General features: G+C 41.3%; 1 protein-coding gene across 1 annotated transcript; it reads left to right on the forward strand.

Moving 5' to 3' along the window:
- On the forward strand, positions 1 to 27,898 carry SLC6A17 (solute carrier family 6 member 17). Its single transcript, XM_042463497.1, has 11 exons — positions 1 to 404; positions 10,948 to 11,105; positions 13,428 to 13,554; positions 14,332 to 14,513; positions 15,320 to 15,430; positions 18,632 to 18,873; positions 19,291 to 19,483; positions 20,519 to 20,711; positions 23,337 to 23,496; positions 24,931 to 25,093; positions 26,437 to 27,898. The coding sequence occupies exons 1-11, from the start codon at positions 122 to 124 to the stop codon at positions 26,803 to 26,805; spliced, it is 2,181 nt and encodes a 726-aa protein (XP_042319431.1). The 5' UTR covers positions 1 to 121; the 3' UTR covers positions 26,806 to 27,898.
- The last annotated feature ends 86 nt before the right edge of the window (positions 27,899 to 27,984 follow it).

The following is a 27,984-nucleotide window of genomic DNA, read 5'->3' on the forward strand; positions in this document are numbered from 1 at the left end:
CAGACGATCAACTTCTGAAGCCCGTTCTCTAAATCCAACACCTGTCTTTGAAAAATATTGCTTTCATCTTGTCCTTTCCATTTTGTTCATAGCATTGGAGAAGTTGAGCCAGACCATCTCAATGCCTAAGAGCAGCAAAGTGACCCAGCGGGAACAAAGCAATGAACCTGTCACAGAATCAGTGGCTGATCTACTGGCCCTTGAAGAGCCTGTGGACTATAGACACAGTGTCCTAAATGTGGCTGGAGAAAACTGGAACAAACAGCAGCAGGATGTGGAGGAGCCTGGTGATGACAGGCCAGCATGGAACAACAAGCTTCAGTACATTTTGGCTCAGATTGGCTACTCTGTGGGACTGGGCAATGTCTGGCGGTTTCCATATTTGTGTCAAAAGAATGGTGGAGGTAAGCAGCTGGGGAAGAAGGCAAAATGGGTAACATAGTAGACATTTGTTAATGGATATCACTTCTGCTTTTCTGCTCTAGTATAGAAGGAGAGAACACAGGCCTAAAAGTTGTAAATTGCACCCTATCAATCAAAACAGAACTTGAAAATTTTACTCTTTTCAATGTCATTTCCCAGAATCTTGTAAATAGCACACCCATGGCCACAGAAGGAGACTAGGTGGTGGTGTCCAAAAAAGCAAGTTTTCCAAGCTCAGAGTCAGACTATTCATGCATACATACCAAGTTAAACTACTGACTGGCACTGGCTTTTCTAGACCATGTCTTTCCAAACTGCACTTGAAAATGCCCACTGAGTTATATAATCTGTCAGTGTGTTATAGTTCTGTCCTAAAATGCATGGCCAAATACCTTATCAGTTCTTGACAAAGATCCAGATCCATTGTTTGGCTCAATGAATTTTTCTTGTCACTCATTTGTATGATCAAGGCGGTTCGTGGAAAAGTAAGTGATTAGTGGTTACCCTGAATCAATTCATCTTGTATTTAGATGGCAGATGAAGATTATTTTTCTAGATTAATTTGTGATCCCTTCACACTGAGACAGTATATGTCCCCTTTCCGATCATTGCAATGCGGCAGCTAACAAGGCCAATGCGATTCTAGGTTGCATCAATAGAAGTATAGTGTCTAGATCAAGGGAAGTAATAGTGCCACTATATTCTGCTCTGGTCAGGCCCCACCTGGAATATTGCGTCCAGTTCTGGGTGCCACAATTCAAAAAGGACATTGAGAAACTGGAGCGTGTCCAAAGGAGGGCGACAAAAATGGTGAAGGGTCTGGAAACCGTGCCCTATGAGGAACGACTGGGGAGCTGGGGATGTTTAGCCTGGAGAAAAGAAGGTTTAGAGGTGATATGATAGCCCTGTTTAAATATTTGAAGGGATGTTATATTGAGGAGGGAGCAAGCTTGTTTTCTGCTGCTCCAGAGACTAGAGCCCTCAACAATGGATGCAAGCTCCAGGAAAAGAGATTCCACCTCAACATTAGGAGGAACTTCCTGACAGTAAGGGTTGTTCGACAGTGGAACAAACTCCCTCGGAGTGTAGTGGAGTCTCCCTCATTGGAGGTCTTCAAACGGAGGCTGGATGGCCATCTGTCGGGGATGCTTTGATTTGGATTTCCTGCATGAGGGGGTTGGACTGGATGGCCCTTGTGGTCCCTTCCAACTCTATTATTCTATGATTCTATGAAATATTGCTCACTTGGCTGATGACTGCTTACTTGGTCATAATAACTGTGTTAGCAAAATACTGCTGACTTAACTTAGAAGTGTTTATTATTTATAGTAGTCTTTAGCCAAGCCTTAACTGTACATACAGATCCATGGCTGAACCAAATCAGATTATATGAATTTGCCATACTATTAACAGTGCTTTCTGTAGCTAGATAATTATTTTATGCACTGTAGTTTAACTCAGCCAAACCTTCTGGTGGTTTAAATTTGCCTTGTTCAATTATAATATGCAATAGTAATGAACAATATTAATTCATTTCAAACTTTTTTGACGTTTGTGATCTATCATCTCTAAATCTGCTAATTTCTGTGATGTTATTTCCATTTCCATTTCCTCTCTCTGATTTAGGATGATGGTTATTGTTGAACTTCTGGTGTAGAAAAAATATGTGATTAAAAATGAAATGTCTGAGATACAGGAGCTGAGGCTGGGAATGAGGTGGCAGAGGGAGTTGAAAATGATTGCTAACATTTACAGGCTAACCATTACCCAAAAAATGCACACAAAAATTGGTTTCTAGAATTTAAAATGTTATACTCTGCTTACTTTAGTTTGCTTTACAACCAGGATGATGTCAACAGGTTAAACAGGGTGTGGTAGTATCATCAATTTGTTTCTTTTTATCCAGTTCAGCAGGTGGTTTAGTAAACAAAACCTGTGGCTGAGCTCCAAAACACACGGGCCAAAAAGCGTGGCTTCCGGCTGCTTTGGGCATGTGGCATGCAGATGACACATGCCCCTAGATCAGTCAGATGTTGTTCTAAGGTGGCCCAAAGCTGATCAGAAAAGGAGCAGCAAAAAGCCTTTCCTTGCTTGTGGCCCATTTAGGACCACTTGCAGTGGCCAGCTTTGGGACCATGGCATCCAGTCATCACAGTGAGACAATCAGGGTGTGCGTGGCCAGAGGCTGCTCCAAGCCACTGGTCTGTTTGACCTCTGAGATCCTGGGTTCCAAGATTTTTATCTCATGTTTGAGCATATGTCCCAAAGGCTGTTTTCTCTAACCCAGCAACTTTAAAGTCCACTGATATTGCTAGTGCCAGAATGTTTCCTGGACCATTTTCAAGTAACTTGTTTGCCTTTGGCTCATTCTGACCATTATGGGAAGAATTGGATCCACTCATCTAACCCATTTGGAGATCAGATGACTTAACATTTGGACTATGAGCTATTTTTGTAGCAAGGTCTCTGTGCTTTTAATGGCTGCAGAACAGACCAACAGATCAATATGTGATGTCTTGCCAACTTTGGGAATGCACTCTTTGGGAAAAGATGTCAAACAGGAGTTAAAATTGCAGGAGATTCACCAGAAAAAAAGGCCAGTGGCTGCACTGGCTGAGGGAGTCTGGTTCACTCCCCTCTTCCTTTGATCAACCTTACTTAGCACTTATGAAGTGCTGGCTGTAGAGAACATTATCTGCAACTGTTTAGAAAGAACTAGAACCATTAGGACCTTTTAGCCAGCTGTTTTGCTAAAAGTCAGATTGACTTAAGTAGAGTTTATTCAACAGGAGCCTGCCTACCATTCATAAATACAACATGGAAGGGGAAATCTGACACTTCCTTTCCTCCTTTATGTCATAGTTCTATAATTTAGCACTTTCCCAGACTGTGCACTTCAAAGAATCTCAGTTTGTGAAAAAGTACCTGTTGTGGATTGCTGTCATCCTCTGGCCCTGCTCATATATTCCCCAGTATTTACTCACTAGCTAACTTCATGGATCCACCTTGCTGGTTATTGAAACTGAAACCAACTGATCCTATATGAATTTGTGTGCATTCAATGTGTAAATAACAAATATGTTTGTACTGATCACAAAAGAAATGTGCAGTTGCAAACTTTTTTTTGGAATTCAAGAAGGTGTAAAGAGTAGTTATATGAGGTCATAATAGCTGAAGATCTGATCAAAACAAAACAGTAGTGTTGCTCCTGATTTGTCCTGCAGGAGGTCAGGGTTGCTAGTTGCCACCACTGAGCAAAATCTTGGTATTTAAATGCTAAATCATCATCATGACAGGAAATAAAGCATGAAGTCACTATTGGCAATGAACCATGGAAAGAAACATGATCAAGAGTCTATGGTTTTTCCCTTTGCCTAAACTTAAAGGAAGCTTTGCTCTAATGAATGTATTGCTGATACTTAATCCCTTAAAAACTGCTGAAACAGTCTATTCCAACATTTTATGAGATCAAATATCAACAGTACAGTGGTTGCTAAAATTGTGATGATGGTGAGAGTTAATTTCATATGTGACAGATTTCCATAGTTGTGTTTTTTTAAAAAAGTAATGGGAAGAAAAATCAAGGTGTTCAAAATAGTTGAACAATGTAAGCTGTAGTCCATGAAAGCTTATGCTTTAATGAATTGGTTAATATTTGAGTGCCACAGGATTCTTTGTTATTTATCCATGAACACTATGGAATATCCTGTGATCATTATTTTAGGTTATTTAAAAAAAATCAGTCCAGAATATTTGAAGGCCTCATTGCTGATCTATTAAAAACAGAATAAGAGGTATGTGGAGTGAAAACAGCAGCCTGTCTCATCCCAAATTCTGTTCTCACAGTGACCAACCAGATGAATTTAATTAATTGGCTAGTAATGTAAGCTTTTGTGTGTGCTAAAATATTGCTGCTACATATGAAGGTAGAAAATTTTGTGCACTCCTCTCCCCACCCATTATTCCAGTAATGAAGTGTACATATGTTTGGTAGAGGGAACAGCTTTCCATTATAAAAAGGTAGAGACTGGGCCAGTTCTCTGGAACACTATGTTCTCAACAGCTTACCAAATGGATGAATAGCTTATTGAAACAGAGTAGCTCAGTCACCCAGCTGAACATTCAAATCAATGAAGGAAATTAATATATGTAAACCTGCTATAATAATAATAGCTTGTGGTCCCAATGTGTGTAATGTACAAATTACAGCTGGTGTGTACCAAATTTGTGGTTAACAACTATCTGCCAACTAGCGTTGCCAGACTGGAAAATGGAAATTATTCCCATATTTTTAATGGTTATGCAGAAAAGGGGGTTTCATAAGTGTTGCTTGTCACAGAATCAAGAAACAAGCAACACCTTCTGAAATTCCCTCTTCTGCACAGCTTTAAAGATACAGGAGCCATCTCCAGTTTTCAGTGTGGCAGCCCTACTGCCAAGTGTCAGTATTTGGAACTGGAACATACAACTTTGCTAGCTTAGGTTTTTCATGGCAGGCCCAACAGCATTAGAGACAACAGCATAGGCAAAGAAAGATGGGTGATCAAATTCCATCCTGGGCAGACAAGATGGGTGAATCAAAAGAGTCTTTTGAGCTACATGCTCAAAGTGGGAACCAAACCAGGAGCAACACTTGCATAGAGCCAGACAGGCCTCCTTTGGCCACTTGGTGCATCCTTGCTCTGCTCTTCCTAGAGCTTTACATGCAAAACTCAGTGATTTATTTTTTAAAAAATGTTCTTAGTAGCAGAGAATGAAGGAATTCAGCAGCTACAGGAAGTCATATTGCGATGGATGAGTTTAATGTAGATTACTGATGTTCTCAGTACTAATACAGTGCTAATGCTGACTGCTTCCAATGGATTGTGCCAGGGCCTTCAGAGGAAGAAATTTTGCTGTCATTTGGTTTCATCAGTCTTGCACTAGAGTTTTGTTAGTTTCATTGTGTTGGGAGCTGATACTGTTCACTTAACAATTTTTTTGGGGGGGGAGGAGGCTTCCTGAAACACTAGTTTATGTAATGTAAGATGGTGATAAAGCAATGGGTGTTCTTAATCATCTGCAATCTGCTTGTCCAATTCCGCTGTATGTGAAACAGGATCAAAATTCTGCCAACAGCCAGTGTTATGAATCTGCCTTGGATACTTTTATTTTGGACTACAGCTCCCAGATGCCCTCAGCTGGCATTGCTACTAACCATGCTGGGTAGAGAATTTTGGAAGTGTAGTCCAAGAAGCATAGTCCAAGAAATAACTATCATTGTTCAGTAGTTCATCTTCTAATACATGTGTTGTTGGCATGCCTGGTCAGCTGTGTATGATTCAAAGGCACTGTATAGACGGGCCCTATGGGGCGTTGTCATTACATGCGAGGGACAGCGCTTCCAGACGTGACTCATCCCTCGCATGTGACAAGGGCGTCAAAATGGCGGAGCCCTGTACACACAAGAGCCGCCATTTTGCCGTGATGGATGCCTAGTGTCCACACATCCCGGCACCTTTGTGACACTGCAAGCGTGCCATTGGCACCTTGTGGCATCACAACCACGCCGCAGAAAGAACCTGCTTTTTGCAGGTTCTTTTTGTTCCACGACCAAGCCGCACGGTTTGTCCACTGCGGCTCCCTTGCAGAGCAAACCAGGGCGACGGGAGACTGCCCTTTTTGGGCGATCTGTATCCTGCCTTAGATTGCCTTATTCATTCAATTCTATTGAAATAACCAAAAACTAATGTTATTGCTTTTAAAAAGAACCTGTATGAAGAATTTCCATCTAACCTTTCTAGGAACTGTGTTTTCTTTAAGCACACAGTGTGTACTGGAACAATCTTGAAATAGCGTATAATTGCATTGTGTGTATGTGAAATATTACAGAGACCTCTGTCTATAATTTTTCTCCTTGGTGCCAACCCTGCATATATGCATATATCTTTATGCTCAGAACTTTATTAGCATAACAGTTTCTATCATTCAAGTACAATAATGAATACGAATCTCACAAAACATACACTTTCCATAAAATCCCAATTCAGCAAATGTTTTTTCCATCTTGGTCCAAATCATTTCAGTTTTATATTGGAAAGAAAAAGAACCTGCCTCCAAAAGATTAGTGATCTACTTAAAGAGCATTACAAGCAGGGAGGGCTTTAGATGCACAGTTGCTCTTCATATAAAGCCACAGTGGTGAGCCACATTTCTCAGCTCTGAAACAGAGGATGGGGATTTCTTCTGGGGGCTTTGCAAGTGGGGGAGGTAAGAATAAGGAGTGTCTGGACTCCTTATACTTGTTGTTGACCAGCAAATCCTATTACCCCTCACTATTAGCTATGCTGGTTGGAGCCGATGGGGGATGCAATCCAACAATATCTGAAGGGTTCAAGTTGCCTGTACCTGCATGAAAGTTCCCTTTACATTGTACTCTAAACTGAGTTCACATGCACACAAAACTACGATAATAATAATTACTAATGTTATATAATCAGTAGGTTGTTAGCCATGCATTTGTTCACAGGTGAAGCACTTTTGGTGATATGGAGTATGTGGTCTTCTAGCATTTAAAAACATATCCACACACATGTTAGTCTGCACTTTAGCAGGCTTCATTCTTCAGAAGAGACTACTATTAACTGAAAAGTTAATTCAGTTCTGCAAAAGACAGAACAGCAGCAGGAGCAGCAGTAGTAATAATAGCTGTTATATCCATTTGTTGATTTCCCTGTTATAGTCAATGGGGAAACGTATGAAACCTTTGGGAAATGACCTGAAGCAAGACTGTGCTTGAGATTTAAACTAAAGTGAGATATGAGTCAAAACTACCAAACTGAAGCAACCCCAAAGCAATCTCCCCTGCCCTAAGTGCACACCCCATTCAGCTGATTTCCAAGCCAGTCAGTTCAGAGCTAAAGGATTTTCTTTTACATTCAATGCCACGTGCCTCAGAAGAAAAAAGTACTTCTCCACCATATTTTAGTTTTCACCAAATGAACATGTGTTACTAGTACAGTGTATTCTTCCAATTTCCAAAGATGGTAGTGCAGTCACTAGTAACCTCAAGGCTGGACCTTTGCATTGATCTGTACATTAGGCTACCACTGTATCAACTTCAGAAACTTCAGTAAGTTTGTAACACAACAGCCAGATTGTTTACTGGAACATCCAGGAGTGATCATATTACACCAATATTAAAATCATTCCACTGGCTGCCAATTAGTTTCTGGGCAGGGTAAAAAGTGTTGGTTATTATCTTTAAAGCCCTACATGGTTTGGGTCCAGGTTACCTATGGAATCGGTGCCCTCGTTGCCCATACGGAAGCAACTCTGCAGCACCTAACATCTTGTTTTGCAACAGCTGCAGAGCTCTTTGGACTGGAAGTCAGTCTGAAGAAAATGGAAGTTCTGTACTAGCCAGCACCTCAGGAAGAACACTACCATCCCCACATCACTGTAGGCACATCTGTGCTTAAGTCCATCCAGCAGTTCACCTACCTGGGAAGCATCATCTCCTCAGACGCCGAGATTGATAAAGAGATCGATCACAGACTGGCAAAGGTATATAGTGCATTTGGAAGGCTTCACAAAAGAGTCTGGAGTAACAAACACTTGAGGTGAAGTACACCTCTATGGGTCTGAAACATGGGTCACCTATCGCCAACACTTACGACTCCTTGAACGCTTTCATCAGCACTGTTTACGCACAATTCTAAATATACACTAGACTGACTATGTGACAAATGTTGCTGTCCTTGAGCAAGCAGGGATCACCAGCATTGAGGCCATGCTATTGAGGATGCAGCTGTGCTGGGCAGGACACGTTTCTAGGATGGAGGACCATCGCCTCCCAAAAATAGTATTCTACGGTGAACTCGCCACGGGTCAGTGTAAGAGGGGCGCCCCAAAGAAGAGATACAAGGACTCCCTGAAACAACATCTCAGGCTTGGCCAAATTGATCACCAACAATGGTCCGCCCTGGCCTCGCATCGGGAGGCATGGAGATGCACTATCCACGATGCTGCAGCCTTTTTCGAAAGCTCACGGCAAACGAGTCTCAAAGAGAAATGACAACGCAGAAAGAACCACAACCTGGAAACATCACCCAAGGAGACTTTCCGCTGTGCTTTCTGCAACCGGACCTGTTTGTCCCGGATTGGTCTTTTTAGTCACCAACACACTTGTACAAAGCGCGGATGAGTCCTTCCTGAATCTTCGTTCACAAAGCAAAGCCAGAGACAGAGAGACCTATGGAATCACTTCTTTCCATATAACCCCCCCCCCCATACACTCAGATCTTCTGGTGGACATTTACTCCAGTCAGCTGCGACTAGTTTTGCAACTGTTAGCCAGAGGTCTTTTTCTTCAACCACCCCTAGACTGTGGAATGACCTGCAGGAAGAGATTTGACAGCTGAATAATCTGTTTGAATTTAAAACAGCATTGAAGACCAGTCTCTTCTGGCAGGCTTATCCAGATGATTTTTAAATTATGAATTCTAAATTTGGAATGGTCTAGAATGTGTACATCTTATTTGCCCTTTTAAACTATTGCATGTTTTAATTACGGTGTTTTAATTGATGATGTACATTGTTTATTTGTTGTTGTCGATTCATGGGGAGAGATGGGTAAGAAATAATAATCCTAATCCTAATCTCCTACCCTTAGATCTAAAGGGCTCTGCACACATTTATTGTACTTACTATCAGGTTTAGAGTGGTACAATTTAATTTCATGCAAACTTTCTGTGCTGATTGAGGAGGGTATTTTTTTTCTTATGTATGTACATTTGTAAGGAATTTTATAGCTTTCTATAAAGAATATCTTGAGCATCTCTATTGGCATTCTATCCTGCTATACATTTTGCCTTTCATGAGCATATAGGCACATTTCTGGTTCCTTCTGTTATTCTTCCTCAATTAGAGAATGTTACCTAGAAGATGTGTCAAAGAGGAGACTCCCACAAATATGGCTTTCCCTTATCAGGCTTATGTCCCAGATCCTGCTGCCATTATCCTCCCTCGATGTAAGGCTTGTTTGGAACCTCTCCCATACCAACAGTCTGGCCATTGTGTACTTTGGTTGCTCTGTAGTGGAATAATGTTGGCAACCTTCATGTCATAGGGAACAGTTTTTTTAGACTAGAAAGTAGCAGCCCAGGGTCTCCCAATGTCTGAGGCAGGAGAAGAAGGAGCCATTTCCCCTACCCCCAGATCAAGACAGAGGGCAAATGAGCTCTACAGACAGCAGCATTGCCCACACATTAGGTCCAGTGTTCCCTCAGAGGTAGGCATTCTTAGCATCAAGGGTGGTCAGAGGCTTTCTTATCAGTAATATTTTGACTCCACACTGCACTGCATTCTAGACTTTAAAGGAGCTATTCAAGGGTCTGAACCTATTTTGGGTGAAGAGTCCAGAACCTTGGATAGCTTGTTTAAAGTCTAGAATGAAACCCAAAGCAGATACATTATAACACTGCTGGGGAAGCCCACCAACTGCCCCTGATAGGATTGGATTGCTAGAGTGAGGCTTTCTAGAGCAGTAACAGCAGGCAGATGACAGGACAATCTACCGCTTCTGGTTTTTTGTCACCTGAGACAGAGACTGTGCCATCACTAGTAAAATTTTGGGCAGCCCACCAAGATGTGGAATAACTTCAAGGCTCCTCCACTACTTGGCCGTTTCCCAAAGAGAGAACCAGATGGAGGAGGAGCATGATGTGCAAATGCTCGACCCACAAAGCTCATTTGCTGCTTGGCCTTCTCCCGAGGAGCGGGCCAGGCAGAGGAGGAAGATGGAATTAATATTAATAATATTCCATTGTTATTATTAATAACAATGAATTAAAACCTATCTCTGACCTAATTTTGGCCCCAATTTACTGTGAAGTTGTGCAGGTCTGCCCTAAAGGAAGCCTATTGTGGGGTTTTCTTGGCAAGTTTCTTCAAATGGAGTCTGCCATTGCTGTCCTCTGAGACTAAGAGTATGCCCAAGGCCATGTACATACTGTATACTGCTTTGAGATTTTTGAGAGGGAGAGAAGATGTATAAAGTGTAATCATAGCTAGCTGGGCCTCTGCCACTAGGCAGATGGGTTTTGGGGCCCTTGTTAGCATCATAGCCAAGTGAAAACAGCTGTTCAGTGTAGAGAAAGACTCAACTTGTATTAATGACCTTATGTGACTTTTTGCATTACATTTTCAGTCTGAGGCTGGGAAAAGATATAAACGCTGGGAATTTTCCTCTGTTGTTCATCTACTTGCACAGTTTTCTTAGCGATGAGAAGGACATTAGAGCTCTTAAGAGAAAGAGCTGGGATGGTTCTCTGCTATGTACCTTTTACTGTGTCATTTGGCACCGATAGTTTACCTTATAGCAGTAACATGTATCTGTTTCAGCACCAAAAGAATTGTTTGGAAAGCCTGAAACTACAAAGTTCTGGAACAGAAGAGTAACAAGTAAAATAAAATAAACATTGTCATTCTTAAACCAATGTAGTCCAGTCAGACTGCTCTAATGACCTTTCTCTTTCCTTCCAGGTGCCTACCTTGTTCCATATCTGGTACTGCTCATCCTCATTGGAATCCCTCTGTTCTTCCTGGAGCTGGCTGTGGGCCAGAGAATCCGCCGGGGCAGCATAGGCGTGTGGAACTACGTCTGTCCCCGGTTGGGGGGCATTGGATTTGCCAGCTGCCTAGTGGGTGCTTGAACATGACTCATAACTGGTTGTATGGAGTGTGGGTGAACGGTGGATTTCATTGTCTAGCAGACTTATTTCCTATATTTAAGAATGATTAGCAGTTGCAGAATAGAATTAGAATATGACCATCTGTGGAGTTGATTATTTAGGATGGCAGAGTTCATGCCTGGAAGAGTTGTTTCCCCAGAACAGCATGACAGAATCAAATGAATGCCATCAGTGCCCAACCTGTTTTAATTTCATGTAAACAAACAGGACAGTTGTCTATAGACACTTGAGTGGACTAGATATGCCCTTTAAGAAGGTGCAGTGTGTGCTAAACTAATTCTCTGTTTGCATCTAACAAAATTAAATCTGGCTGTAGCTCAGCCAGCCATCTCCAATCAGGAGATTAGCAGGCAGAGTAATAGCACAGGCGCCTGACACTGAAACAGAATAATAATAATAATTATTATTATTATTATTATTATTATTATTATTATTATTATTATTTATACCCCGCTCTTCAGCCAAGGCTATCAAAGCGGCTTACAATTTAGCACCACTTCTCCCACCCAAGCCCCTATTGGCAGTCTTGTCACTTGGCATTTACTTGAATCACAGAGATGTAGGGGCCAGCCCTACCATCAGGCAGTGAGATAACTACTTCAGAGGCAGATGTTGTTGGGTGGAGCTGGCCAGCACTGGCAGATCCCCAAGCATTCCCATTTCTCAGAGGCTAGTCTGCTCTGCATTTCCTAAATAAACCAGCTTGCTCCAGGTGTTATAGAAAATGCTGTCATGCTGTCATTATTGAAATCTCAATAATTTTCAGTCCACTTTGCTTCTGTATGTAGAACAGAGATAGTGGAGGGGATAACCATTTGGTCCTTTTCTTCAGGCTGTAGTTTATTTGGGGCAGTCTCTGCAATGATTACAACCAAAGGCTTTTGCACTAGATCCCAAGAGTCATCAGGATGATTCTGGACCACAAGTGCAAATACAACACTTAAGTCTTGATTTCTGGCCACCGTTTCAGCCCTAGGAGACAGACTCCCTCGTGGGACAGATGAAGAAACACACATACACTCATATCTTTCCAGAAACTTTATGAGCTGGAGTATGCATTTCTCTTTCCTGAAGCCCAGACAAAGCCTCACCTCTATGTCATCAGTTGCCAGCTTAATAATGCCAAATGGGCTGCTTTTCTGCAGAGCTGACCAGCCCCCCACCATAATCTCTTATCAGAAATTTGCAGCTCAGCTGGTAAAAGAGGCAGTTAGAGACTTCCAAACCCTTTGGAACCCTGGATAAGCTGCAGTCTTAAATATCCTTGCAAGGTAGAATATGCCACTAAACACAGAGGGGAATTACTTCTGAATAATTGTGGCTAGGACCAAGCTCATGGCAAATACATTTTGGGATTATAACTTCTGGAATCTCCCAGAGTATGGCTGTCTGTGGGTTTATGGGAACTCCAAAAAGTAAGCTCTGGACTCAAAGCTAGCAATAATAATTATAAGAGGGCTTACAAGTCCCCAAAAGTTTTCAAACCATTAGCTACTGCTATGTTCGGGAATATGAGTCACCAGATACTGTTGTCTTTCCAAAGGCCTGGTCTCCTACAGAAATCTTTGTTTCATCAATGAAATCTTTATGTTAGGTCATAGGTTGTACAAGTGTGGGTAGAAAGGTATGAAATGTAGTAATATGAAGGTTGTAGGAGGGTAATCTCTTCACTTTCAGCTAAAACTGTTGGAGTGTCTAGGAGATTTGTAATTTCTAATACTTATTTATCATGATGCTTTCCCCCTTTTATTTTCAGTATTTTTAAAATGTGTTTTAATCTTAATCATCTTTTCTGGTTTATTTTTGCTAAAAAAAATTAATATCAAAGAATAATAAAAGTTTTGCATGTTTTAAAGCATTTTCATTTTAAAATTAAACTACTTTCTTTAAAAGCTTAAATTTCATAGTATTTAAAAGTACAAATGAGATTTTTGCATTGACTAAATTGCCAATCAGAATTACTATATTAAAATGATTATATCAAAAGAAATTAATCAAATCACTGCTTACCAAGTCTTGTATATGCGACTAACCTCAAATACTAACTGTCCTGCCAAGGACTGAGTTTGGTTCATATCGACAGTTTAACCACTAAATTTAATTAATTACAGTGGTTATAAGGTATTTTAGTGTACTATGGGCATCCAGAAGGAAATTCTGTATTTATATGGCCATTCTTTATCATTAATCATGGTATATCCCCTGAGTTTGTTTGAAGAACGTTATTGATGTAGAGGATCCAAACACTATTTTTTTTTCTCCATTTCCCAGGTCTGCTTGTTTGTTGGACTCTATTACAATGTGATCATAGGCTGGAGCATCTTTTACTTTTTCAAATCTTTCCAGTATCCTCTGCCTTGGAGTGAGTGCCCTCTCTTAAGAAATGGCTCAGTTGCAAGTGAGTACCTTGTCTTCACAACTTGGTATGAGAGAGTGGGAAGCAGGTTAGACCTTTGGGTTTCATTTCGGGACTGTTCAATCTAGTACTGAAATATGGATAATTCTTGCATTAGTAATAAGCACTGGCCATTATCACAAAGCAAAGAAAGATTGACTCATTGACTTTCCTTTCCCAACTTTGTGAGGCACAAAAAGAAAGAAACATCTATTTAACCTCTGCTTGCTTCTTCACAGCTAGCTATGATGGCTGGGGGATACTGGCAGGCACAGTCCAAACAAGTACTTTTTCCAGGCTTTGTGTGTGCCCTGTCATGAGACAGCTATAGGCTTTCCCTTGGAATGTTGAAAGTACCAGCAGAGAACCTCTCAGTCCAAGTGGTGACAGTCATTCAGACTTGTTTCCAGATGGTAGAATATAGAATTGCATTTGAACATTGGTTGGCAGCAGCAAATGAATATTTCCCGTAAAGTAAAATAGAAATGCTTTTGAGGTTAATAGAGCTTGTAATAGAATTTGAACATCCCAACAGATAAATGAGTCTTTTATAGTGGGCATAAATTACCCCATTGATTTAATTTATTTCAGTTGGGAAGTCTCCCTGCTCACTTTCCTTTTCTGTGAAGCATAGCCATCTTTCCTAAATTGTGATGCTCATATATCCTCCTTAGGCTCCTAAGTATTGACTAACTTTGCTATGGCTCAGGACTGTGTTTATGAGATGTCAAAAGAAAGGACTGTGTATCATGTAATAACTAAAGCTCATCTCATTTTCAGCTGTGGAACCAGAATGTGACAAAAGCTCTGCTACAACCTATTTCTGGTACCGTGATGCCTTGGATATTTCTAATTCCATCTCAGAGGGTGGTGGGCTTAACTGGAGAATGACCTTATGCCTACTAGCGGCTTGGAGCTTTGTGTGCTTGGCCATGATCAAAGGAATCCAGTCTTCTGGAAAGGTAAGGGCTGAGTGTAGGAGCCTGAAGCAGAACCAAACTTGCCATACCCCACCACAAATGAACAGACTTATAAAGTGGGTGTGTCTCAATGTAATTACTAAGTCTAACGCTTTGCAGGGAAGCAGGTGAATCTGGATCCTCAATCAGACAGATCTGGACCCTCCACAACCACATTAAACCCACATCACTAGTTTAGGCCTGTGGGCTTCCCCTCCCTGTCCTAAATCGTAGTCTAGAATAGAAATCAATAGTAGCTCTTTCTCCACAATTCTGCTCCACATAAGCATGAATTCAACCACTTCTAAACACCCTGAGAAGCTTAGTGGCCAGGAAAGCAACGGAAAAATAAGCAGGAAGAGAAGAATGCAAACCTTGTCTGTGCCGCCATCAAATCCATTCTGCCTTGTGGCAGCTATATGATAGAGAAAAGAACATGTGTAAAAGCTCATAGGAGATGAGGCCAGTTGTGATGTAGCATTCAGCACTGGCACACCCAGGCAAACATCTTCAGGTTTCAGTGGGCATTGTTGCTCAGCTGTCTTACAAGATATTCATATTATTGACATACTAGTTAATGTTTTCCTGGGGACTACAGTACTGTTGAGGAAGGAGGGCTTATAGATCTCTGAATAGGTAATTCTTCTCAGTAACTCACCAAATTCCTAAAATGCGTTGCAGATAGATATGACTGCTTAAAGTAGGTGGAAGGTTTCAGTGGTGTCACTACAACTTTAGTATTCTTCCATGAAGATATCAAATACAAAGTCAACTCCTACTTTATGCCATAGGATCTCCTTCTTTCTTAGGTGATGTATTTCAGCTCACTCTTTCCTTATGTGGTGTTGATCTGCTTCCTGGTTCGGGGGTTGCTCCTGAGGGGAGCAGTAGATGGCATTGTGCATATGTTCACTCCCAAGGTAAGTCAACCATATTTGTAATGCTGCAGCTGTTTTTGTTGTTGTTATTCATGTTATTGTTAATTTTATTTATACCCTGCTTTTTTCTTAAGATTGGGACACATGGGAATTAAGGAGGAGAAAGAGGAGAATTTGATGGAAATAAAGGGGAATTATTATTATTATTATTATTATTATTAAACTTTATTTCTAAAGCGCTGTAATTATACACAGCGCTGTACAAAGTCGAAGTGAGGAGGAGAAAAGAGAGAAGGGAGAGAGGTAAAGAGGACCAGAACCGGAAGGAAGGAAGGAAGGAAGAGAAGGAGACTGGGTTGTATCCAAGAGTTATAAGGAGAGAAGACATAAGGAGGCTTATGGATTTGGTTGCATTCCTGATGGCTCTCAGGAAGTTTCCTGCTGCCTTGGCAGGTGATTCTGTCAAAGCCCTGGCTGATCCCTGGAATGGGAAAATGACTAGGACAGGTGGCATGATCACTCATAAGTGTTCTGTCTTGTGGAGGCTGCATCCCCACTGCAGAAATAATCCAGTTTGACACCATTTTAACTGCCATGGCTCAATGCTATGGAATTCTGGGAATTGTAGTTCGGTGAGACATTTAGTCTTCTCTGTCAGAGAACTTTGGTGCCACACCAAACTACAGTTCCCAGGATGATCCCATTAGGGTTTTAAAATTATCCAGAGAGGTCCTCCTCTCTGTCCCTCCACCTTCTCAGGCTTGTTTGGTGGAACAAAGGAAATGGCCTTTTGGGTGGCTGCTCCCAGACTTTGGAACTCCCCAGAGAGGCCAGGATGGCCCCATCCTTGCTGTCTTTCTGGTGGCAAGTTAAAACATTTTTGTGCCGCCAGACCTTTACAAACGATTGAGGTTGGGCTTTTAGTGCTGTGTGGTGCTGGTTTTGAAGTTTTTTAAGGGTCTGTGTATAGTTTTATTTTTATTGTTTTACTGTGTTTTAGTATTTTTAATTATTTTTATATGTACTGTTTTTAAGCACTTTTATATTGTTAATTGTTTTTATTCTTTTAATGAGCAATGTGTTTTAATATCGCACTAGTTTAATTCTATTTTACTGCTCACTTTTATATGTTTTTAATTGTACAGTATTGTTCCTTTAATTGTAAACCACTTTGTATCCCAATTTTGGGGGAAAAGCAGATGATATCGTGAAGGAGTAGGTAAAGTTACCAGGGATGGATGGGCAATGCAGCCTCCTAGTTTCCCACAGTTGCCCTAAATGGCTCTAAATGCCTTTGATATGTTTTGGTTGATACTCAAGCTGCAGCCCTGCCTTAATGGACTAAAAATACCTGTACTGTGGTAATGTCCCATCTGGATTAAAGCATTGTATTGAGTGAACTGCCTTTGAAAATGACCTGGAAACTGCAATTGAACCAACCACAGACTGCAGAACTGCTAAGAGGCATTAGACAATTCAATGAAATCACACCAATGTTTTATAAGCTGCACTAACTTCTTGGTTTCAAAACAATACCAATTCCAGAAATGTTATGTGAAGCCTAAACAAGATGAGGAGAGGGTTACTGGCCTGGGTGACCTTGGGCAAATCACACTCCGTCAGCCTCAGAGGGTGGCAATGGCAAACTGCCTCTGAAGAAACTTGTAACAAAATCTTTAGGGTTGCCTTAAGTAAAAAATGACAAGTGCATACAATAACAACCATTTCATAGAGAATTACACCCCCTGGAGGCCACAGGAGGCATGACTCTCAGGCACTGTAGAGACCGGCACTTTGTGCAGGCCTGCACATGTACTAGGGTTGCCTCGGGGCGTCCTTTCCAGACACCCTGCAACCCTAGTATGTTGTAATGGTAATGCCCTTTCTAGATGGGCACTGCCATTACAACATCACGGCCGCACAGTCTCCAAACGGGGCGGCACGGCTGTGACATCTTGGTACTGCTGAAGGACACCTGTGGCGCCCTTTCAGCGGTGCCAGAAGGTTTGTGTCGCTGGCGCAGCCTTTACACGGCTGTGCCAGCAACACAAAAGAGAAAGGGGATGGGCAGCCTCTTTCTCTTGTTCCCCGCCGCTGTCGGAGTGTCCTTGGGGCATGAAGCCCCAAGGACACCCCATTCCAGGCCACGGGGAAGCGGCCTTTTGCCGCTTCCCCATGGCTTGGAAAAGCGGCAAATCAGAGCCTCAAGGCTGCTGCTGCGGCAGCTGAGGCCCCGATCCATTGGGGAAAGGGGTGGGTGCATTTCCCCCCAGATTTTTCAGCAGAGAAGAAAAGGAAGTCTCTCAAATCGCTGGGAGACACACAAAAGGCATCTGATGGGGGAGGATTTTGTGACAGCTCATTAGCCACATAGTCCCAACTGTTTGGAACCAGGGTATCTGAAGGATTGGGCTCTCTCTCTCTCTCATACTCCTACCAAACAACATGCTCATCTTTAGAGTCTCTGCTCTGTATGTTGTGGCCAAAAGAAGTTGAGGACTTTTATGGTGGTGATCCACTCAGATTATGGAATATTTTCTCCAGAGAGGCTTTGCCTACCATCTTTTCTGTGGTCATTTTGTATGTGAAGATCTTTCTATTCTCCCAGGCCTTTTGCAGTCTGTGATATTTAAATTTTGATCCACTGATTAACTGTTCAATATTGTTACAATGTCATACTATCATTGAATTATTCATTTTTGGCAGTTCATCACCTAGTGGCCAACACTCTGGTGAAGAACTCGGCTGTAACATACTGGGATAGTCCTCAGCTGGCAAGCATGCAGGCCTCCATTGGGGCTGTCTTTAAAGTTTTTTCTAGTTTGGTAGGAACTACTAGAACTCATGCTCCACTGGCATACTTCCACTCCATGATGAGGTAGCAGAGTAGGACTTTGTGGGAGATAAAGATAATAAAATAATTTAGAAAGGAGTGGTCTGATGAGGTGGACTTGAGTCCACAGAAGCTTATTTCAAATAAAACTTGTTAGTCATTAAGATGCTACAAGACTTTATTTGAAACAAATAGTCATTTCATTTCACTGGATCCTAACATGCCTAGCATTTTTTTGGATGTGCCCTTAGTCCTTGTAAATTCAGGAGAAAGATATAAAATTTTATCAAGTTCATGCAGAAAAATTGTATTTCAAAGTATCTGCACATACATGCAGTGATGTACTGCTCCCTGCTGCCATGTGTCTGTCTGGATGGTTGAACTGACTTCCCTCTTGTCTCTTTTCACAGCTTGATAAAATGCTGGATCTCCAAGTTTGGCGTGAAGCAGCCACTCAAGTCTTCTTTGCCCTGGGCTTGGGCTTTGGTGGAGTTATCGCTTTCTCCAGTTACAACAAACAGGACAACAATTGCCACTTTGATGCAGCTCTCGTCTCCCTCATCAACTTTTTCACCTCTGTCTTGGCAACGCTGGTAGTCTTTGCTGTGCTGGGCTTCAAAGCCAATGTCATGAATGAGAAATGTGTAATTGAGTAAGTACTACATTAAGTCTGCTTCTAAGAGATTTCTCTGAAGAGTGCGTGCAGGTGGTGGTTTATATCTATATCAGTCTGTATGTCTATTAATATCTACAAATATTTCAGAATAACTTTAATTTCTTAAAAGAGAAAATGGCTTAGGTGGTTGTTTTATTGTGAAGCTACCAGCAGTTTAATTGCTGGGAGATTTAGTGTTTTCTGTAGCACAGGGAAATTAACTTTTAACTATTATTCTTGTAGAAGGTGCTGTGGAAGAATAAGACTAATATCTCCCACAACAGCTGCTTGGGCTTCACCTTGCTTGTTTTGCAAGAAGAAGATGCCTTTCACCTTATTCCCAGAACAAGGTTAACAGCAATGTCTAAGGACCAGGAAATGGCTATGTAGTGACTTTTAGCTTCTCCACCTTAGGAATGCTGAGAAGATCCTGGGTTACCTGAACTCCAATATCCTGAGTCATGCACTCATTCCACCCCAAGTGAACTTCTCCCATCTTACAGCCAAGGATTACACCGAGATGTATGGTGTAATAAAGACAGTAAAGAAGGAGCACTTCCAGAAGCTGGGGCTAGATCCCTGTATACTTGAAGATGAGCTTGACAAGGTATGTTTATAGCTGAGGTTGCTTTTCATGGTTATTTGGGACTCAAAGTCCTATATTGTTTAACTTTCACAACTAATATGCTTGTGGTTGTGTCTTTTCATAGTTTGTGCAAGGGTGAAAACAATATTGTGTTTATAGCACAAGTGGTTGTACAAAGCAATTGAACAAGAAGCTGCTCAATTGATTGCACAACTGTTTGACCAGCACAACAGCACAACAGTACTAGTATAGCACTTCCGTCCACTAATATTAAGCTGGAACTGGCAATTTCAGGATGTTCTGAAATCACAAGCCAGTGGTGGTATCTGTGCTGGACAGGATACTCTGCGAGCAGCCTGGGAGTATTCTGGCCCCAAAGCTCCCATGAAGTCACCCCATTACTGGGCACACCAGAGATTTTATGGGCTTTGTGAGTGCTTTTCTCTTTTCTCACTCAGCTCGCTCTCATTTTCAGCATGTTTAAGCACCAAGAAACCAAATACTGTAACAGGAAAATAGCATAGGGTTTTGAATGTTATACAGAAGAAACCTTGTGAATCTCCTTACTGGCTAGAAGATAAGGACAATGGGAGCATTTATTTGCTGGAACTTCCCTTCCCCTTAATCACAAAAAGAACTGAGCATGGGAAGTGTGCACAAAATGCAACAATATATGGAACAAATGTCCTTGAAGAATATGAGGACATAGCATAGCATAGTAAGTTGGTGCAAAAACCAAGAATCACATTGCATCATGGCTATGGTAATACATGCACTGGGAAACCACAGCTAACCATGGGTTTTCAGAATATGCATGTGTGGTAAAATAGATGCTTGTGCAACCATCAGTATTCATTTTACATACTTTTTCCTACTCTTGTCCATGTAGGAAACTCTTCACATTGGGAGCAGCCCAATAACTGCTTAGCTGTTGGGCTTTAAGAGACTCTGGTTGTACAGACAAAGATCTGTTTACATGAATACATGCACATCTGCTTTTTTTTAAAAAAAAATCTGCCAAGAGTAACATGAGCATCTTTTTTTGGCTGTGTACAGTCAGTGCAGGGGACTGGCCTCGCATTCATAGCTTTCACAGAAGCAATGACCCACTTTCCAGCTTCTCCTTTCTGGTCAGTGATGTTCTTCCTGATGCTGATAAACCTGGGTTTGGGGAGCATGATTGGGACCATGGCTGGCATCACCACACCCATCATTGACATGTTCAAAGTGCGCAAGGAAATATTAACAGGTAAGGTCACTCTTAGGGAAATTCACAGAGCTTGAAATCTGGAAAAATAACTTTTTGGACTACAACACCCAGAATATCCCAGCCACCATGGCCATTCTTAAAGTCATTAAGCCATTGTTGAATGCTGAAAGCAGAATTTCAGCAGCAGCAATGAAATGTTTTTGTGTCCCAAAAGAGAAAAGGGAAGGATGTGGTATTTCAAGGGAGAATTTTCCCATTTGTTCTGTCTACCCACAGAACAGCATATCAAGGGTGGGTGTGTGAGTGGGTGGAAGGTATCTCAGCTTGGTTGATAGCACTGGGTACTCAATGTGGTAAAGAGGCAAATGGTTAGAAAGATTATGTTTCTGGAAGTGGATAGACTTATTATTATTAATTATTATCATTAACCTTTATTTACGAAGCGCTGTAAATTTACACAGCGCTGTACATACAATCTTTTTAATTATACTAAGGTCAAGTTGTATGAATGGATGTGGGTAGACTTGGTGTTAAGTTGTAAGAGCAAAAAGTATATAGGTGATGAGAACTGGACTAACAAAGAGGCCAAGTGATTTTATGACAGCTTCGTCACATTTGACTCACTATCATAAACCTACCTGAAATGACAATGTGGCATGTTAACTTGGTAGTAAATCTCACTGGCTTCAATGCAATTTACTACCATGCAAGTATGCATGGGGCTGTAGCCCAAGTGTGGCCTGAGTTAAGAAATTAACATTTCATCCTATGCCAAACTTGGCTTAAAACCACCCATGCTGCGCAGAGCACTGCTGCCAAACTTCCTTGCAATCTAACAGCTGGTAAAACCTTGAACCAAAGTTAAATTTAAAGACAAAGGTGTCCATATCTTGGATCTGATATGAAACAGGCAGTCCACACTGTGGAAATATTGCAGTCTGGCACTGATTTAATCCTGGGATTTGGGATTTCTTGTGGCACCTGACTTCTTTGATAGAGGAGGGTAAATATCTCCCAAAACTACAAATCCTAGAATTTCATAGCCGTTAAAGCCATGTCAGACTGCATTATTTCTGTAGTACAAATTAGACCTAAATCTATATTTCCTAATAAGCTAAATAAAGTGAAAACCTTCTAATGAGTTATGTAGTATCTTCTATGATCTCAACATCTACATCTGCTTAATTTTTTCTAGATTTGTATGTAGAATTTGTTTTGCCTTTTTCTAAAACAGGGTTGGTCATATACAGCCTCCAAAGGTGGGCTTCCAGCTCCTTCTCCACTTCCACAGAGCCCCTGGGGGCAGAAAATGTTTTTTTAACCTGCTGTTGCCATCCTTTAAGATGGTGGTAAAAAAAAACTTCTAGCCATGAGCCTCCATATTTAAAATGTTACAGCCCAAATCTGTGATTGTTTACTTTGAAGTAATTCTCATTATCTATACTCTCAGGGACGTATGCCTAAGATTAGTTATGAATTTAATTTATATCCAGCTTATGGTGAGACTCAAGGCCTTCAGTGTTTACATAGTGAAATAAAGTGCTTAAAAGGTGCTGTCTGTTTTGCTTAAGTCTGCTTCCCTATAGGGGTAAACCCAGCTGTTTCATACAAGCCAAAATTGACTTGCACAATCTCTTGGTTTTAGAAAATTGTGTGACTGTCACATACAGTTTGTCTCATACATGCACCAGTTCCACCATGGTAGGAAGTTTCAATACTAGCAGGTTTTTATCGGGATATAAAATAAATTTTCATATATACCAGGACTAGGAATCATGCACCACTCCAGATATGGCTGGAATACAACTCCCAGCAGTCCTCATCACTGGCTATGCTGGCAGGACATGCAATCCAACAATATTGGGAGGGCTGCATTATTTTCACCACAATGTGTAAACATAGAATAGATGTGCACAGATACATCACATGAATTAAACTACATGCAGGATAATTGGACTCTTCTATGTGATACATTCTTTCTCATGTGAAATGGTTCTGGCGCAGGTCCGCCCCGCCCCCCATGCAGAACTGTTACTGTAGCCATAGAATAAACCATTGCATTATTCACTGAACTAGCATAATGCAGCAATTTTGTAATTATTTATTATTAACCTTTATTTATGAAGCACTGTAAATTAGTCTCTGATATATGACAAATAAGGGCAAGCAAGTGCTTACTCAAGCATGGATGGTTTAGATTGAATATTCAGGGATGCTATCATTGCATAATTGCCATATCTTTATAATAGAGCAACTTTTTAAATGTATCACCACAGTCTGTATTCATAGACCAGTAGTAAATTGGTCATATGGGAGAATTGACTTGTGGATAGTTCTGCCAGGAATGATGGGAAGCAATGCTTCTCAAGCTATTTGCTGTGAAAGACCAACAGATTCCCACAGTTCTTAGAGTAGCAGTGATGTAAAGGAAGTTTCTTAAAATGTCTTAGGAAATTCTTACAGTCTCTTTCTCCAACATATTGTAAAGTGTAGGCTAATTCCTATTCTTAAAGTTCATATCAATTCATAGGTGGGAAGTGGTGTCCCATTAATACAGTGCTTTCCTTCTATATCAATGATGCTATCCGTTTGCCTTGTGTCTTCAGGAGAAGGTTGACATGCCTTGTATTCTTGCTGACAGTTCTTATCCTCTGCTCTTTACAGTTGGTTGTTGCATTTTTGCTTTCTTTGTGGGGCTGATCTTTGTGCAACGGTCGGGCAACTACTTTGTCAACATGTTTGATGATTACTCTGCAACACTGCCACTCACTCTTGTAGTCATCCTGGAGAACATTGCGGTGGCTTGGATTTACGGTACCAAGAAGTAAGAGTTCCTTTAAAGGAAGATAAGTGAGAAGATGACCATACTTATCTTATTGGCTTTTCTGGTTTCCTAAACTTGTGTTTTTTAACACTTAAGAAGCAATCTGAAGGAAAGTTGGGTATATGGAATACTCCTCTGATGGAGGGTCCATTGCACCTAAAATAATATCTGACCAGCCAAAGTGTCACTTTAGCCAGTTTTCAGTTCTTTTCCCTCTCTGCATGGCTTATTTGCAACTTTTACAGAAAGAAAGAAAAAAGAAAGGAAGATACTGGCCTGTCTGTAACAGGCCGTTATTTCTTTAAAAGTAGGTCTAACTCAGAGCCATGAGTTAGACCTACTTCAAAATACAGATGCATCTACACTGTGGAAATAATACAGTTTGACACTACTTTGCCATGGCTCCATCCTACAAAATCATGGGATCTGTGAGGCACAAGCACTCTTTGGTAGAGCAAGCAAAAGACCTTGTAAAACTAAAAAGCCCAGGATTTCATATGAAGGAGCTACAGCACTTAAAGTGGTGTCAAAATGCATTATTTCTACAGTGTAGATGCACCCTACACCTGCGTTTTGTTGTGGGATTTAGAAGCCTTTGAATCTAGTAAGTCCAGGCCCTCTCCCTTTCTGCCCATAACAACATCTCCAACATTCTCTCCCTCGCTCTCTTTTTGCCCTGAAAACATAAGAAGATTATGGTTCTGACAGGTTATGGAGACTGTGGAAACCTTCTCACTGAGTCAGAAAAACTGGGACATGGTTCCAATCTCAAATCTCCCCTTCCAAGACCTGACACAATGGCAAAGTCATTTGAGGAGGAAACCAACTCCTTATCATGGCCTCTGAGATATGTTCTCAGGACCATATGATTACAGCTTTATCCTCTGTAACTACTAAATATGTAGTAGGTTTAATCTTGAAGTACATAACTTTCAGGATGTTTATTTAGACGTTTGGCTCCAACAGTGTTCCTTGACTGAGGCCCTGTGCAGACCAGCCTTAAAGGCCAGGTTGGGGGTGGAGTAGAGATGTAGTGTCCACATGCCGCACACCCTGACTCCACTCCCAGGATGGTGTGATGGTGTGTGCTGCACCGCATGGCATGTGGCATCATGACACTCCTCTGGCGCTGCATCTGCACAATGTAGCACAAAAGGAGTGCCATAAATCTGCAATGTCACAGCTATTGCACCCTTTCCAGGGTGCAAAAAGGAGCCGCTTTTTGTGGCTCCTTTTCACGCCCTGGAAAGGCCAGATTGAGGCCACAGAATGTGGTTGCCATGGCCCCAATCTGCCTGTAAAAGGGGCGGCTGGAGGCCACCCTTTCACAGCTGTCTCCACAGCCCCTGAGTTTCCCCATCCAAATCAGGAGACATAGGGACTGTGGAATTAATTTATTGTGTTTCATCTTTTTGCTTCCTTTTCTCTTCTTAGATTCATGCAAGAATTAACTGAAATGCTAGGTTTCCGTCCTTATCGTTTCTACTTCTACACATGGAAGTATGTCTCACCCATCTGCATGGCTGGCCTAATGACAGCCAGTGTAATTCAGCTAGTGGTCACTCCACCAGGTTATAATGCCTGGATCAGAGAAGAGGTGAGTCCGTGACTGAGAATATAATACCCTGAAAATAGCAAGTCCACAAGCTCTGTACCAGCATGAAACCAAATGTTTGTTTGTTGGATTTCTACTCCACTTTTCCCTGGGATGGGATGTCTGATGTGGGGGACCAACAATCCCTTTTTTTTTTTAAATTGTGTCAGAGATTGGTATCGTATTTGTGCCCATTGGCAATTTTTATTTCCTTGAATAGTTTTTTGTGGGTTTTTTGGGCTATGTGGCCATGTTCCAGAAAGTACTTCCTTGAATATTTCTGCAGACCAGCAAACGATTATTTAATAACTAGCACTTGTGCAAGGACCACCAGTTTGAGTAGCTCTGATTTACACCATGCTGCATCATTGGATACATATAAACTGAACACCAATGTATACAATAAAGTCAATAGATCTTCATTGCAAAGGACTGTGATCTTTTGTGCAATTTCTAGTCCATCATTCACTAGTAGATTGTACTCAGTCATTGTGACTTCCATTTTCACATCCTTTGTGGTTCTAGAGGTCCTGAGTACTTTGAAATGCTTCCAACTGGTTCAGTTAATTCTTCAAGATGGTATGCATCACCTCTCTTTTAATTCTTGGCTCATAGATTATTTTAGAGTTGTACAAGTGGCAGTTGTAGAAAACACAACTAAAGTTAATTCCAGGCAGAGGGAGAATATCTGTCCATCCTTCCTAGTGAAGTTGAGACCAAGATGCAATCTTGCTAGTAGCATAATAGCTGGTGGCTAGTGGAATGTCAGGGTTGCACATACTCAGTTTAAGATAAAGTCATACAGAATGTATGCTCAGGACATAGACACTGACCATGAAAGTCCACTTTATTCCTTCTATAGGAAATCTTTTATAACCGTATGAACCTGCTGCTCATTTAAAAATAAGAGGACTGCCTCATAAAATATCAAATTGCGTTAAACATTACTCTTAATATATTAGTTCTACACAAGTATTTATATACAGAAAAGAGGAGAATGGTTTTGGGATGGGAGATTTTGATCATCATTATTTATACCCCCCAAATTGAAACAAAACGACAATAATTATCCTTTGTAGGGATACTTGCTTCTTTTCTTGGAGTTGGAGGACAGGTAAGAGTTATATGTTTGCCAAAGGAAGTCTAATTTCTTGGAAAAGTTACTTTTCTGTACTGCAGCTCCCCAAATCCTCCAGCTAGCACGGCCACTGGCTATCCTTGAAGTAGCTTTCAGGGGTTAAAGTCCGACACTTTCCCAAGCTTTGGGAAGACGAACATAATAATCTCTAATGTTATTCTGGTAGTGAAGTAGACAAATGTCAATGACATTTCTCTTTCTCTTCCAGGCTGCAGAGAAATATCTATATTATCCAAAATGGGCCATGGGTGTTCTTGTCTCGCTGATCATATTGGCTATCCTTCCTCTGCCTGTAGTCTTCATTCTCCGCCAATTCCATCTGGTATCAGATGGTTCCAATGCGCTGTCTGTCACATACAAGAAGGGGCGCATGATGAAGGACATCTCTAACTTAGAAGACAATGATGAGACCCGCTTCATCTTGAGTAAAGTACCCAGTGAAACTCCCTCCCCAATGCCTACTCATCGTTCTTACCTGGGCCCAGGGACGACATCTCCAATGGAGATGAGCAGTGTTGCCAATGGACGCTATAGTGGTGGGTACCTTATGGCTACCACACCTGAATCTGAACTGTGACCATCAACAAGCAACCCTCCCCTACTTGATGGGTGAAGGAAAAGAGGCCCTAGAGAAGGAACCTGAGCTTTAGAAATCCCTTCCCAGAATTTACAGCAGTCAGGGGTCAGTTGATGTTGAGTGGTTATAAAAGCTGGGAAGGGAGGAAGCCTTTCCTGTCCATCTTTGGGCAAAATATCAGAACCCACCTCAGTGAATAATAGTAATAAGATATTGCAATAAATTTTATGGGCATAAGGACAGTTTTAGCCAATTGGAACTGAAACACACAAAATATAACTCATACTCAAGCAACCAGAGACTGGAAAGGGGAAATAAAAAAGGCAACACCCAAATGAAAGTTTTCTTGCTTCCCAGAAGCTCTCCCCTATCCATCCCTTTCCTCTAGTTGAGAGCGGAGTTCTTGTCTCATTCAGCTTAGTATATCTAAGCGCCTCTATTCATAGCACAAGGAAGATTTTACCAGACTACCTATAGTTTTAAGCTCTGATAATAGCCAACTTGCACACTTGCTTTGGTGAACACTTCTAACAAGTCTGGGCCAAGATACATATTAGATTGACAGGACATTACAATGCCCAGTGATGAGGGGGACCAAAACTGATGGAGGACCAAAAATTGTAAGGGAATTGAGGTGATAATGTTTTAGTGCAGTTTGGATAGATATGCTTGCTAATATTACTTGCATTGTTCCTCTACCAAAGGACAGCTCAAGCAGTGGGGCAAGTTCATATATGTGCCGTGTGTGTGGGAGAATCAAGGAACTATATGTGTAGGACAGACTCTTTGCCATCAGTGTAGTGTTTTTTGTTTGTTTGTTTAGAATTCATTGTGTCACTCCTGGTATCACTTATCTAGCTCTGAGCAGGCTTTGAACTTTGTAGGATGAAAACTCTTCAGGAGCAGCTACTCTCTACTGCAGCCTTTTCTCAGCCCGGTGCCTTCCAGGTATGTTCAGCCAAGCGGGGATGGTGGGAGTTGCATACTGGAGGGTTTCTGGTTGTGGAATGCTGCTCTAGAGGCACACTGAGTGTATGCAAGGGGCTTTCTGCATTATTAGCTTTGTGGATATTAAAAGCACATGTTTTTAAAATGACTGCACATCTTCCTTCAAGACAGCACTCACTATCTTTTCTGTCACATTTTCTGAGTAACATACTATATTTTGTAGCTCAGAAA

The sequence above is a fragment of the Sceloporus undulatus genome, chromosome 4 (genome assembly GCF_019175285.1).
Source record: "Sceloporus undulatus isolate JIND9_A2432 ecotype Alabama chromosome 4, SceUnd_v1.1, whole genome shotgun sequence".
NCBI lineage: Eukaryota > Metazoa > Chordata > Lepidosauria > Squamata > Phrynosomatidae > Sceloporus > Sceloporus undulatus.